The sequence below is a fragment of the Dama dama genome, chromosome 4 (genome assembly GCF_033118175.1).
Source record: "Dama dama isolate Ldn47 chromosome 4, ASM3311817v1, whole genome shotgun sequence".
Taxonomy (NCBI): Eukaryota; Metazoa; Chordata; class Mammalia; order Artiodactyla; family Cervidae; genus Dama; species Dama dama.
The window spans coordinates 52,963,957-52,978,288 of record NC_083684.1 but is presented as its reverse complement, the minus strand read 5'-3'; the positions used below and the strand labels follow the sequence as shown (position 1 = coordinate 52,978,288).

General features: G+C 53.7%; 1 protein-coding gene across 3 annotated transcripts; it reads left to right on the top strand.

Annotated features, from left to right (window-relative positions):
- The first annotated feature begins 438 nt into the window (after positions 1 to 438).
- RASGRP4 (RAS guanyl releasing protein 4) lies at positions 439 to 14,106 on the top strand. Of its 3 annotated transcripts, none has more exons than XM_061139210.1 (17): positions 439 to 597; positions 3,449 to 3,633; positions 4,035 to 4,140; positions 4,263 to 4,325; positions 4,955 to 5,086; positions 5,174 to 5,327; positions 6,729 to 6,902; positions 8,107 to 8,223; positions 9,033 to 9,308; positions 11,043 to 11,123; positions 11,203 to 11,307; positions 11,542 to 11,660; positions 11,771 to 11,915; positions 13,013 to 13,049; positions 13,151 to 13,285; positions 13,409 to 13,521; positions 13,899 to 14,106. In XM_061139210.1, exons 1-17 carry the CDS (start codon positions 575 to 577, stop codon positions 13,953 to 13,955), a joined length of 2,022 nt encoding a protein of 673 aa, XP_060995193.1. In that variant the 5' UTR covers positions 439 to 574; the 3' UTR covers positions 13,956 to 14,106. The 3 variants fall into 3 exon arrangements, with proteins under 3 accessions (XP_060995193.1, XP_060995194.1, XP_060995195.1); XM_061139212.1 differs by lacking the exon at positions 439 to 597 and adding an exon at positions 3,859 to 3,928 and having other exon boundaries at positions 3,458 to 3,633; XM_061139211.1 differs by lacking the exon at positions 11,043 to 11,123.
- The last annotated feature ends 226 nt before the right edge of the window (positions 14,107 to 14,332 follow it).

Sequence of the window (14,332 nt, the reverse complement as noted above, 5' to 3'; positions counted from 1 at the left end):
TGAGGTTCTCTTACAATAAAAGGAATAGAGTGAAAATGTTTTCTGGGGGCATAAATGGCATTAAAACTAAGCTAGAAATAAAAGAAACCGAAGAAGAAATATACAAAATACCATGTCTTGTGACTTTCCAAACTTCGGTGCATTGTTAGACGTAAGTATGTCCTTACAGAAATACAGACTTTTCTTTCCAGTGTGTGTACATAAATGTGTCATATTAGGCATATTTTCTTTGAAAAGGGCTTTTATTGAAGCATGACAGTGACCGAACAGAGAATCACGGGTCTGGAGATCGAAAGATGGGGGAGATAGAGCCCGCCGGGTGATTGGGGGTGGGGGCCGGCAGCACCGGAAACCTCAGCCTGAAGGGATCCCCAAGTGGGGGGAGGGGGGACCTTTGGTCTCTCCCCAGCCTCTTCCTTCCCCCTGGCCTGGGGCTGGGTGGGGAGGGGCAGTTCCTCTTTCCTTCCCAAGCGCCGAGGAGGCCCCAGCTCCCAAGGGGCTAAGAAGCTGGAGCAGTGGTGAGGGGGGAGGAGCTGAGCCTCACTCTTATAAGACCCCCTCCCCCCCAGGAAGCATGAACAGGAAAGACAGCAAGAGGTGAGAGGACCCTCCCCAAGGAGACCGGGAGCTCCCTAAGCCCCTGGGTCTGTCTCGGGCTGCAGGGGAGGGTCGGGGAGGTTCTGACGAGGGGGGGCACGGTCGAGCTACTCTCGCAGTAGCCGCAGAAGCAGGGGGCGCCAGGTGGAAAGATGCTTCGGGGTGTCCAGAGAAAGTTCAGGCTGGGGCTGTTGGCTCGGGCGGCTGTGTCTTATCCTTGCTCTGCTGGAATTCGAGCTGCTCGGAGCCCATTCTCCCCCGCACCCTTCACGCCCCTCAATCATCCTGGCTCCCTAGGCTGGGTGTCTCTGTCCTCCCCGGGGGTTTTCTTGGCTGCCCGCTGGACTGGAAACTCCAGACTCCTGCAGGGCCCTACCCTAGGGGAGGGGAGTGTGCCAAGGGGCAAGGCGGCTTCCCTGCCTCCTAAGCGACTCCTGGCTGTTCCCTGATGCAACGGCGGGGGAGGTGGGGGGCAACAGTCCGAAGGTAAGGGCCTAGCAGCTGGTTATGCCCGCAGGTTCTAGAATAGGCTTCCTATAACCTGGACAAACTTGCCCTCCTGTCCTCACAGGGGCAATGGTGGCTGCATCCCTAGCTGGGGCAGCTTCCCCTTTCTCCCCCGGCTTGTCTCTGATGGCAAAAGGTCCCCTCCCCTATAATATCCAGGAGTTTAGTGGTGGAGACCTGGCTACCTCATTCTCTGGCTGTGTGACCCTAGGTCAGTCACTTGCCCACTCTGTGCCCCAGTTTCTTCTTCAGTCAGTAGAGCAATCGTAGCCCCTCCTCAGACCAGCTCATAAGCCCTCGGTGGTACAGCCTAGACCTGTGGTTCTCAAGCATGGGCACGCGTCAGAGCCACCTGGAGGCCTTCTGAAACACAGGCTTCTGGGCTCACCTCCAAGGTTTCTGACGTCGTAGGTCTGAGGTGGGGCCTGAGAATTTCTATTTATGTCAAGTTCCCAGGTAATGCTGTTGGGATTGGACCTCCTTTGAAAATCTCTGGTCTGAAGATAGGTGTTTACCTCCCTGCCCGGTACACAGTGGGTGCTCAGTAATGCCAGCTGTTACTTGACAACATTCAGTACTGATTTCCTGAGCCCTCAGGATGCTCCAGGGACATAGCAGTGCCCTTGTTACGGGGGTCTCCCAATTTCTGTTCACCCCCATCCCCCCAGCCTGGCTTTCAGTCTGCTCCATCACATTCTCTCTCTGCGTCTCAAATCTAACTTTCCCACCCCTGGCCACTTAACAGCCTCAGCAAACTTAATCCCTTATTTAGCACTTTTGAAGAGCAGAGCATTGAATGTTCATAATAAATTCCCGGGAAAGGTCCCAAGATGACTTTCATTTTTCACATGAGGAAACTGAGGTCTGAAGAAATGATGTCATTAACATAAAGTTACACAGCCAGCACAAATTTCTCCAACCCAGTTTTTTGTTTTTTTGTTTTTTTTTTTCGGCCTCAAGGCATGTGGGAGGTTAGTTTCCTAACCAGGGATTGAACTTGTGCTCCTGGCAGTGTAAGCACAGAGACAACTGCTGAACCACTAGGGAAGTCCTTCCAACCCAGTTTTATCTGACTCCTGTGGAAGCCAAGGCTTTCTGCCTGGATTCTGCTCCCTCCTTCCTTCACCACCCCTGTCTCCCCATTACCCTCGTTCCCCAACTAGAACAGGAGCCTCAGGGAGGCGAAGGGCAGAGTGAGGGCTTTTTTTAAACTTCTTGAAGCTGCCTCAGCCTGAGGGACCACGCCCAGCTCTGAAGAGCCCTGGTGAAGCCACATTGCACCCTTATCTTCTCTCCAGGCTCCAAATCTAGAGACCCAGGCTCATAGCTGAGACTCAGTCCTGCTGAAAGGCTGGCTTGGGGAAGGGGGTCTGTCACCTTAGTGGGGATCACGGAGAGGGGGAGAAGAGAGAAATGAAATCTCAGGGGTCTGCTTCCCTCCTGAGGGCTCAGGGGACAAGGGGTGGATGTTGGAAGGCAAAGGGGAATTCTTTTTTCTGGTTTTTTTTTTTTCCCCAATTTTTTAAATTCAATAATTTTAATTAATTTATTTATTTTCAGCTGCACTGGGTCTTCATTGCTTTTTTGCTTCAGCTTTCTCTAGTTGTGGCGAGCAGGGGGGCTACTCTTCATTGGGGTGCTCGGGCTTCTCATTGTAGTGGCTTCTCTTGTTGCTGAACCCAGGCTGTGGGCGCATAGGCTTCAGTGGTTGTGGTACACAGGCTTAGTTGCTCCATGGCATGTGGAATCTTCCTGGTCTAGGGATCAAACTCATGTCCCCTGCATTGGCAGGTGGATTCTTATCCATTGAGCCAACAGGGAAGCCCTGCAAAGAGGAATTCTGAGGAGCAGCCCTGAAGGCAGAACCTTCCATGATTCCCCCTAGGTAGAACAAGAATAGTTCTGGGGGTCTTCTCTCCATGATTCCCTGGGAGGTCTGGAGTAACCCATCTGCCAGCAGGAAGTCTCTTTCATGAGGTCTTGGGATCACACAGTCAAGGGGAATTTGGGGGCAGTGGCCGGTGGAGGAGTTCTTATGATTCCTGATGGGTCCTTACTAGTCCTGGGGGGTCTTCTCCCATGATTCCCTGGGGGGGGGGGCAATCAGGGTACCCCTACAGGTTTTCCCCATGGTTCCCTTGGAGTTTGCCTGTAGGAGATGGCTCCCATGATCTGGAGTACTGGGGTTTTCTCCTATGGATCCAATGCAGGTCAGGACTAATGCCAGCCCCTTGCCTTTAGGAAGCTTCTCCCAGGATGCCTTGGGGCTTTGGGGTCGAGAAGAATGTTGGGGGTCTGCCTGAAGGAAGGGACTCCCATGAATCCCCAGGGGATGTTCCCACAGGAAATCCCACCAGGAATGCCCAGGCAAGACAGGGGGGCGGGGCCGGCCCCGACAGGCCCGCCGCCACAAGACATGCCCCAGCCCCCGGGAAATCAGCAAGGTCATGGCTTCCATGGCACTGGGCATGCTGAACGAGGGCGGCTGCAGCGAAGATGAGCTGCTGGAGAAATGCATTCAGTCCTTTGGTGAGTCTTCCCCGTCCCTGGCCAGCCTCCCCCAAGTCTGAGCTTGGGCCAAGCACCCACCTCTCTCCGGGCTCAATTTGAGGGGTACAAAAACAGGAGAAAGAGTATGTGGAATGAATCTCAATAGTAGGAACACAAGAGATACCTGTGTTTCATTTTCCTGACCTGCATGGACGGGGCGGCAGGGTGGGGGTGGGGGGGTCTGACTCTTATTTCCATCTTCAGCATGACTTGCCAGGCACGATGTTGGTCCATGCACAGTCCAGACGAGGAAACTGGAGCGCAAGGAGGCCAGGTTGTGTGCCCGAGCTCACAGACGGAGTCACTGGTAGAACTGGGGTTTGAACCAGGCTGTCCACCAGGGGCCATTCTGACCCAGAGTCCCCTTCTCCTGCCTGCAGACTCGGCTGGCAGCCTGCGCCGCGGGGACCACGTTCTCAACATGGCACTTGCCATGCACAGCTGGGTGCTGCCTTCTGCCCACTTTGCTGCCCGTCTGCTGACCTTATATCCTCCCGGGGCCATAAGCAGTGGGTGGAGGGCGGAGGACAGAGACGTGAGAGCCTGTGGGGACGGGGTGAGCAGTTAGCCCTGAGATGCTGGATGACCGAGCCTTGACCGGAACTCAAGTACCAAGAGGCCACAGGGAGCACGCAGGAGCGGAGACGGCTGCAGATCTGTCACCTGGTCCGGTAGGCCTGGGCCAAGACTCCATGCCCATGATGACCCAGGAGCTTCACCCTGCTGCCACCCCCCCAAAAAGCACTTTCCAGAGACTATGCAGTCCTACTCCCCTACATCCCACTTCTGAGAACCCCCTGGCTTGTTTCCTAAAACCTCCCAGTTCTCCTCCTTAGAACTTTCACCTCTTAGAGACCCCTGACCAGATCCTATGGACCCTTTCCCAGCTGGTACCCCAAGACCTCCAGCTCAGATTCCTGAAATTCCTGAAACCTCCCATGTACCCACCTAGCTTCTAAGATTCCACTCACCCTGTTACCCCAAAATCTCACCCCATAGGCCCCCAACCTAGTCCCTGAGACCCACCCCCACTATTGTGCTTTCCAACCACTTCCCAGAGATTGCCCAGTCTATCCTCCATAGATCCCTCAGCCTGTAGTAAGAGGCCCCCAGGCCTACTCCCAGAGCTCCTCCCAGCCTGGTGCCTCTCTGAACCTTGGCCTTCCAGAGACTCCCCTGTACATATTTAGAGTCACCACCCCCAAGCCCAGCACCTAGAGATCCCTCAGTGCGAGACCCCTTACAGAGACCTGCGTCCCTCCCCCCAGCCCCATCCCACCACCTCTAAACCACCCCCCAGGTACTGGCTGACCCAACACCCTGAGATGATGCACCAGGACCCCCAGTTAGAAGAGGTTATAGGCCGCTTCTGGGCCACTGTGGAGCAGGAGGGTAACTCAGCCCAGCAGAGCCTAGGAGACTTCTCCAGTCGGTGAGTCAGCCCCTTTCCCTCCCCACCGACACCCCGACACCTCCCACCCTGAGTCCCTCTAATACCCTGCCTCTTTTTGCCCCCCAGGCTGAGCCCTGGTGGCCCAGGCCCCCCACACCCCATGAGCAGCCCAGGCCTGGGCAAGAAGCGCAAAGTGTCCTTGCTTTTCGACCACCTGGAGACTGAGGAGCTGGCAGAGCACCTCACTTACCTGGAGTTCCGGTCCTTCCAGGCTATCACAGTAAGGACCCCTCTCCTCCCAACTGGAGATGGCTTAGGGTGGGGCGGGGATGGGCTGGCGCCAGGCAGGACTGAGAGGACCCAAACTGTCAAACTTGGGTGCTAGAGGGTACAGGAAAATGAGTTAAGCTGGCTGAGTACAGAGCCCCCAGGGTTCACATCCCATCAGCGCCTTCCTACCTGTGTGACTTTGAATTAGTTTCTCAGCCTCTCTGGGACTCAGTTTTCTCATGTGTAAAAAGGAGGTCATAATATTTCATTGGCTCGTTGGGGAAATTAAATTAATATGTCCATTTAAAAATGCTCATCACAGGGGACTTCTCTGGTGGTCCAGTGGCTAAGACTCTGCTTTCAATTCAGGGGGCTCAGGTCCGATCCTTGGTCAGGAAACTAGATCTCACATGCCGCAACTAAGAACCAGTGTAGCCAAATAAATATTTTTAAAAGGCTTGTCACAGTGCCTGGCACATAGTAAGTGCTCAAAATATTTTTACTAATTGTTTATTTATTTGAGAAGCATTTAAATACCCTGTACTCCGGCCTGTTTTCTGAAAAAGGGGGACTTAGTTCCTGCCTCATAGGTACCTGGTGGCTCAGATGGTAAAGAATCCACCTGCAGAGCAGGAGACCTGGGTTCGATCCGTGGGTAGGGAATTTCCCCTGGTGAAGGGAACCACAACCCACTCCAGTATCCTTGCCTGGAGAATCCCATGGTCAGAGGAGCCTGGCGGGCTACAGTCCATGGAGTTGCAAAGAGTTGGACACAACTGAGCAACTAACACTCATTTTCATAGAATCAGTGCCTGATCCAGAGTAAATGCCATCCAGTTGAACATTTGAAATTGGCATCGTTTGACATATTTTACCTACGCAAAGGATCATTTAAAATGCTTCAAACTATGTATGTATTTAGTTATTGCCATCTTGATATCATTTTGAGGGCAGGTGGGGATCTGGTTCCTTAATGTGAAAATCTCCTGACTGTACACTGCAGTGGATGTGGGTATGTAATGTTGACCCCTTGTGCAGAACAAATAGCAGTTAGTTCTGTATCCTCTTCTGTACACAAGTCAGGTATACTGTTGAGGGCAATAGACTGGGTTCCCATTGTGACTTGGGCCTGTGTGACCCTGGGCAAATTACTAAGCCTCTCTGTGCCTCAATGACCTCATCTGTAAAATGGGAATCATATAGTAGTCAATTCATCAATTTGTAAGGCTATGACAGAGGGCTCAGAATAGTGCCCAGCTTTCCTTAAACGTTTCTCCTCAGATGAGAGGGGACCATGGTGACATGTGATGGCCTGGCTAGGACATCGGAGGTCGTGACCGCTTGGGGTATGGGCGTGTGAGGGGTAAGGCCTGAGCGCCAGGGCCCACCCTGACGCCCACCTCTCCCCCAGCCCCAGGACCTGCGGGACTACGTTTTGCAGGGCTCTGTGCGGGGCTGCCCGACCCTGGAGGGCTCCGTAGGTCTCAGCAACAGCGTGTCCCGCTGGGTGCAGGTCATGGTGCTGAGCCGTCCGGGGCCCGCACAGCGAGCGCAGGTGCTGGACAAGTTCATCCACGTGGCACAGGTGAGGCCCGCCTTCTGCACACCTGCCCCGCGGGGCTCTCGGGCTGTGACGTCACCATCTCCGGGCCCCGCCCTGCCGCCTCTCGACCCACCCTGGCCATGCCCCAAGAGGCCTCAGTCCCATCGTTCCAACTCAGGACTGTGATGGCACTTCTTCCCTGGCCTTGATTTCACCACGCAAACCCGCAAGGGCCCCACTCCTTGGTCCCAGACGTGGCAGGTGACGACGTTCGTCCTGACCCCATCACCCAAGCCCTATGCCCAAATATTCTGTCGCCAGGACAACGGAAGAGGAGGCTCTTTCTTGCCTCCACCTTTGCCTCATCCCCTGCCTGGGTCCCTAGGCCCCAGCTGCCCCTTCAGGACAGTGACATCATCAGGCCCCATCACTGCAGGTCTCCCTAGGTCCCGCCGCGCCCTCCTACCCCCGCCCCTTTTCTCCCCTCCCCCCTCCTCCTAGGTTCCCTCCCTGCTGGAGAAAAGGGAAGCCCTCCTTCCCCCAGCTGGCCGCGCCCCCTTGCGTACTTCCTCGCAGACCACGCCCTTCCTCTGGCGTCTTTCCTCGTTTTGCTTCCCCTCCTTGGCCAGCTAGACTTAGAGGTTCTGGCCTCTACCTGGGGTCTCCTCAGTCTGAAAATCTTATTTCTCCCTGGCCCCACCTTCTCCCCGCATCGACCTCCACTCTTAAACTTGAAAAAGGGGAGGATGAGGCTATTGCTCCTGATGACTGGCTGACCCCGCACCTGTCTCTCATCCACCTGACCCCTCAGTATCACTCTAGCCCCATTCACCTCTGCCAGGCCCCTAACTCTCGCCCAGAGCACAGGCCTTCTTGCCCTTCTTCACCTGACTCCCAGGGCAGAGACCGCCTAGTTGCCTGACACCCTCACATCTCTCTGAATCCTCCACGCCTGACACAGACCTGTTGAGTTCCCAAACCGGTCCAATTCCCCATACTCGCCTGACTCCCCCCACTTTCATCTGACTTCACATTAGTCTATCATCTGCATGACTCCTGGGTAATGCCCACATACCTGCTTGCGGCCCACTCCTGCCTGACACATCTCACCTGTCTGATGCTTACACAGCACCCCTCCCCACATGCTTAAGACTTCATCTCAGCTGGGGGATGCTGTCACTTGAACCCCCAATTTACCTGTCCTCCGTGTGGTACCCACCACTTCTGCATCACCTTCTCTCCCTAGAGGCTCCTCCAGCTGCACAATTTCAACACGCTGATGGCAGTCACAGGCGGCCTCTGTCATAGTGCCATCTCCAGACTCAAGGACTCCCATGCCCACCTGAGCCCTGACAGCACCAAGGTGAACCCCCGCTGCCCTCCCCAAAGTTCCAGTGATCAATTATCCTGAACCCCCACACTTTTCCCAACCCCCTCCACCCCTTCCCAGGAGCCCTGGAGCCACCTGGAGACCTTGCTCCTCCAAATCCGACAGACCCCAGGCTTTGTCCTCCTCTGTCACTCTTCCTCCCTCTTCACCCATGGTGCTGACCTCTCTCTACTGAGTGTCTGGTCCTGAGCGGCACTGAGGGAGACATATAACAGATGCTAGCAGAGAACTTGCAGTCTAGGGGGAGAGTGAAATGATGCCCCTAGGGATACCAACATTTGGGCCACCCATGGGAGGAGCATGGGTTGGGGGTGTCCTGAAAGTGTCTTTTTTTTTTTTTGAAAGTGTCTTAAGGAGAGTGCGTCATCCATGAGTCTGGTGTGTGGCTGAGGTCAGGACATGGCAGGATATTAGGCTAGAGATGCCCCAGGGTGGGGGGCAGGGAGGATCCTGTTGTCTTTTGCAAGTTCAGCTGAGGTGTCTGGCCTTTATCTAGAGGGCAGTGGGGAGTTAGGAAAGATGACAGCACCCGTGATCAGAGTTGGGTTTTTGAAAAATCACTCTGGCCTGGGGAATGGGAGATAGTGGGGCCTTTCTGAGATGGGGACCCAAGAAAAAGAGCAGTCTGGGTAGTGCTGAAGCCAGTGTGGGACATGGAGGGGCTTGGAGAGAGTTCCAGGATGCCACTGAGCCCCTGGGTGCCCAGAGGCTGGTGGGTACTCCCCTTCAGGGAGCTGGGGGAACAGAGCCAGCCTCCCCCATTCCATGCCTCTCCCACACAGGCCCTGCTGGAGCTGACAGAGCTCCTGGCAGCCCACAACAACTACGCCCGTTACCGCCGCACCTGGGCTGGCTGCACGGCCTTCCGGCTGCCTGTTCTGGGAGTGCACCTCAAGGATCTGGTGGCCCTGAACGAGGCACAGCCTGACAGGTTACCTGATGGCCGCCTGCACCTGCCCAAACTCAACAGTCTCTACCTGCGGCTGCAGGAGTTGGCAGCCCTGCAGCGACAGGAACCCCCGGGCAGTGCCAGTGAGGACCTTCTGCACCTGCTCACGGTGAGCTGCCCTGAGCTGCTGCGGCTGAGCTCCTGAGACTGCACCTGTAGGGCCCTGAGATTTAGGGTCCTGGTGGATGAGGGTCAGGACAGAATAGTAGAATAGCACTGGAATGCATGGGCTTTGAAGCCAGAACTTGTAAGTTTTGTTTTTTTTTTCTCCTGTGTGATCTCAGGCAAGTCACTTAACTCCTCAGCCTCAGTTTCCTTAACTGCAAAATGGGAATACTAATAGGACCTACTTCAGAGAGTGATTGAAAAGAATCAATAATATAATTCATGTAAATATCACTCATTTAGTTCACACAAAGTACTTAAAATAGTATCTGGAACACAGTGAGCTCTATATAAGTAATGCATTTTGGGGGACTTCCCTGATGGTCCACTGGCTAAGACTACAAGCTCCCAATGCAGGAGGGCCCAGGTTCGATCCCTGGTCAGGGAGCTAGATCCCACATGCTGCAACTGAGAGTTTGTACGCCACAACTAAAGATCCCACATGCCACAACTAAGACCTGGCACAGCCAAATAAATAAATTTTTTAAAATGCATTTTTCCCCCAATTCGCCAAGGAACTCAAACTTCCATTGATCTGAGCTCCAGCATTGCTTTGGGCTTTTGTACTCCTAAACTTCAAGGTTCTGGGCTTCTCACACCAACAGATCAAAATTCCAAGCTAAAACATACTCAGGAATCTAAGCAAAAAGATAATAAGTTATTAATCACTTTCTGTGTGCCAGACACCACATTAAACAGTACCCAGAGAGCACTTCATTCCATCCTCACACCCCTACAAGGAAGGGATCCTTATTTACCCATTCTACAGACTGGGAAACTGAGGCCCACAGAGGTAAGGCCATTTACCTCCTGTCCTACAGCAGGCCAGCTTCAGAACGTGAGTGTTAACATATGTTAACCATCACACTATGTCCCAAGACTGCGAGTGTGCAGTTCTGGCTACATTTTATTTTACATAGATAGATAGGAAGATAGAGGATTTCTTTCTAAAGAGCAATAAATTGACAGAGACTGGGATTTGGAGGACCATGTAGTCAAAGACTGAAAAGTTGACTTTCAGATCCTAAGTCAGGACCACCAGCAAATTGAAAATGTGGGGATCCTTGTTTGAAATTACTGAGAATTTCAAGAGGGTGACAGCAGGGCCTTAAATGAACCGAAGGCCCTTCTATGTGTGGGGCCTGCCTCTGAAGCTGGTCCTGTCCTCTGATGATTGATGCCTAAGCTGCTATGCTTGCTGGCTCTGAGGCCATCAGCCCAAATATTTACTGAGTACCAGCTGTGAGCCAAGCATTACTTTAGGCACTTAGGCTCACAGCAGTGTGTGCATCAGGAAAAAAAAAAAAAAAAATTGCTGTCTTGTGGGGCTGACTTCCTTGTGGGGGAGATAGCCAGTGAAAAAAGTAAGTAAGTAAATCATATGGTCTTTTAGATAATAGGTGCTATAAAGAAAACTAAAGCAGAAACAGACAATGGAAAGTGATAGAGGTTTGCAATTCTAAATAGGATCCAAAAAACCTCAATGAGAAGATGGTGTTTCTGGACTAGGAGGCCGGCGGTATGGAGAGTGAATGGGCGCTCAGTGGAAGAAAGGACCATGGGGGTCCCAGGAGAGAGGGGTTTTGGAAAGAGGAGGAGATTGGGGGTCCGGGCAGTCCTAGCTTGCAGGGAGGAGGATGGAGACAAGGAGGGTCCTTAACATCCTGCCCATCCCCAGCTTTCCCTGGATCTCTTCTACACGGAGGACGAGATCTATGAGCTTTCCTATGCCCGGGAGCCCCGCTGTCCCAAGAGTCTGGTGAGACCCCAGCCCTGACCTCTGACCTCCAGCCCAAGCCTCTGCCCTGACTAACTGTGCCCCTCTGTCCCTGCCCCAGCCACCCTCCCCCTTCAAGGCGCCCCTGGTGGTGGAGTGGGCCCCTGGTGTGACGCCCAAGCCTGACACGGTCACTCTGGGTCGGCATGTGGAGCAGCTGGTGGAGGTGAGGAGGAGCCCTGAGCTGGAGGAGGAATCTAAGACTGTGGGGACCCCGGAGACTTCCTGGCGGTCCAGGGGTTACAACTCCACACTGCCAACACAGGGGGCATGGGTTCGATTCCTGGTCAAGGAACTAAGATTGCACATGCCTTGGGGTGTGGACAGAAGATTAAAAAAATAAGATAATGGTGGGGACCCTGATCTGACCTTACTCTTCCCTTCCCATGCTCCTCCCAAGTCTGTGTTCAAGAACTATGACCCTGATGGCCGCGGCACCATCTCTCAGGAGGACTTTGAGCGACTCTCAGGCAACTTCCCCTTCGCCTGCCACGGGCTTCACCCACCCCCCCGCCAGGGGTAGGTGCTCCCGACTCCTGGGTTCCCGTAAGATGAGGACCTGGGGTAGCCAGGGCTCCTGGGTCGGGGAGAACAGGGCCAGGCCTGCTAAAGTACAGTCTCTCCCCCAGGAGCGGCTCCTTCAGCCGTGAGGAGCTGACAGAATACCTGCTCCGGGCCAGTGCCATTTGCTCCAAGCTGGGCCTGGCCTTCCTGCACACCTTCCAGGAGGTCACCTTCCGCAAGCCCACCTTCTGTGACAGCTGCAGTGGCTTCGTGAGCATTCTGCCCACCGTCACCCTGAGGGACCCCTCCTGGAGCGCCCTAACTGTTCACAGCCTGGGCTGGGAAAGCCAACCCTCCCTTGTGCTCACAAGCCCCAAGCCCCAGATAATCCCCATATTCAGGAAAATCCTCCAGCCTCAAATAGTCCCCGTACTTCACAGGGAAGCCTGGTGCTTTAATTCGTGGGGTCACAAAGTCAGAAACAACTGAGCGACTCAACAACAAACACTTCACAGAAATCCTAAATAATGGATATTCCCTACACCCTGGATAATTCTGAAGTCTAGATAATGCCCAAATCCCAATCTCCATCCTGGATAATTGACAAACCCTGGATAATAAGGGCTTTCCAAGTGGCACAATGGTAAAGAATCCACCTGCCAATGCAGGAGTCACTGGAGACACAAGTTCGATCCCTGGGTCGGGAAGATCCCCTGGAGGAGGAAATGGCAACCCACTCCAGTATTCTTGCCTGGGAAATCCCACAGAGGAGTCTGGCGGGCTACAGTCCATGGGGTCAAAAAGAGTCAGATACAACTGAGCATCCACGCACTGGACTGGGTGGGTAGATTATCTGCAAACTGAATCAGGCTCCCAAGTCTCTAGGCCTCAGATGATTCAAACGCTACGATTTCCAAAACCAGTTGGATTTGGAAATCTGTCCTCCAATCTGTGGAATGGACAGATCTCTCACTCCCAAACCAAGACCGATTCGCAAACCTTGGATTGCTTTCCAAATTCACTTCTTCATTCACTGAATAGACACTGAGCACCTCCACGGTGCTAGGCACAGTTATAGACTCTCGGCGGCGGTGGAAGGGGACAGGCGGAAACAGAACAGACACAACCCCTGCCCATAGGATTTATGTTTTATTAACTCCAGATTTTGTCCGATTCTCATATCATAGGTGACTCTCCAAACTTAAGATAAATTTCCAAATTCCTTTAGTCTCCCAGACCCCACATAGGCCTCTAGCCTTGGGAACTTCCAAAACCTGGATGGTTTCCTCCAGACAGCCCCTATCCCTACCCCAATCACAGCCCTCCCTGTATTAGCCTAGGTAACCTGTTCTGCTCTCTCTTCCCAGCTTTGGGGTGTCACCAAGCAAGGCTACCGCTGTCGGGGTGAGTGGAGCATCAGTAGAGAAAGGGGATCTAGGACCTGCAAGCTGGAAGAAGGGGGACATGGACTGGGCCTCTGGCACTAACCTCTGAATCTCCCCCAGACTGTGGGCTGTGTTGCCACAGACACTGCAGAGACCAGGTGAAGGTGGAGTGTAAGAAGAGGCCAGGGGCCAAGGGCGATGCGAGTCCCCCGGAAGCCCCTGTCCCACCCACTCCAGTTCCCCAGGCCAGCTGTGGTAAGACCCAGGGTGTGGCAGTCCTGGGAAGAGGGCCCTGGTGGACGGATGGGGATTCATTCTGCGGTCATGAGGCCTTTCCCATCATACCTACGTCCCTCCCATCTGCACCCCTGCACACAGGCTCCGAGGACCATCTCTCCTACACGCTGTCCCTGGAACCTGAGCCTGGGTGCCACGTCCGCCATGCTTGGACCCAGACAGAGGCCCCACACCCCTCCTGGGAACCAGAGACGGTGAGGAGGAACTGCCCCCACCCCCACTGGATACAGGGAGACCAGCCTAGTTGCCTGGGGGAACCCAGACAAGACTTGGGGGAGCACAGAGAAGTGAAACGAAGCAAAAGTCCTCAACTGCTTGGGTAGGAGGGTGTAGATAATGGGTTAATTTTTAATGTTGATAGCAATTTCAGTATGTTGGTGGGGAGGGGAAGGGGTAACCCCTAGTACAAAAGAAAAAGTGAGTTTAGGAAGAAAAACAGAAAGAAAACCAGAAGATGTCAAGAATAAGGCCAAATAGATCAGACACTATTAATAAATAGTGGAGTAAATTCCCCGCAGTGAACCTGAACATCGTACACTCCCCACGTCACCCCATGTTATCCTCCTTCCAGGTCCCTCTGCCAGCGAAGGCCTCACCACCCACCGAGTCCTCCAAGCTGAACTCCTAGATGTTGCCTTGGTCTCGTCTCTTCCCCACTTCCTCCTCCAGAGTCAGTCTCAAGTCCTATTATTCCGTCTCCTTCCCATCCACACGGCCTCTGTTGAAGCTTCTGTCCTGTCTTACTCCAAAAGAAAGTTATTTTTTTCTTTTGCATCAGAGTGGCTGTTAATTGTATTTCCTTTTCTTGCATGTGATATCCGTGCAGCTCTGTGTTGGATACGTTTAGACCTAGCCTAGGTGGCTCAGTGGTCAAGAATCTACCTGCCTGTGTAGGAGACTGGGGTTGGATCCCCGGGTTGGGAAGATCCCCTGGATGAAGGGAATGGCAGCCCACTCCAGTATTCTTGCCTGGAGAATCCCACGGACAGAGGAGCCTGGCAGGTT

Excerpts from the sequence above, each read along its gene's own strand:
- RASGRP4 (XM_061139210.1), top strand. The coding sequence starts at position 575 with ATGAACAGGAAAGACAGCAAGAG. Across the intron at positions 598-3,448 it reads AACAGGAAAGACAGCAAGAG|GAAATCCCACCAGGAATGCC; the intron begins GTGAGAGGACCC and ends ATGTTCCCACAG. Across the intron at positions 8,224-9,032 it reads TGAGCCCTGACAGCACCAAG|GCCCTGCTGGAGCTGACAGA; the intron begins GTGAACCCCCGC and ends TCTCCCACACAG.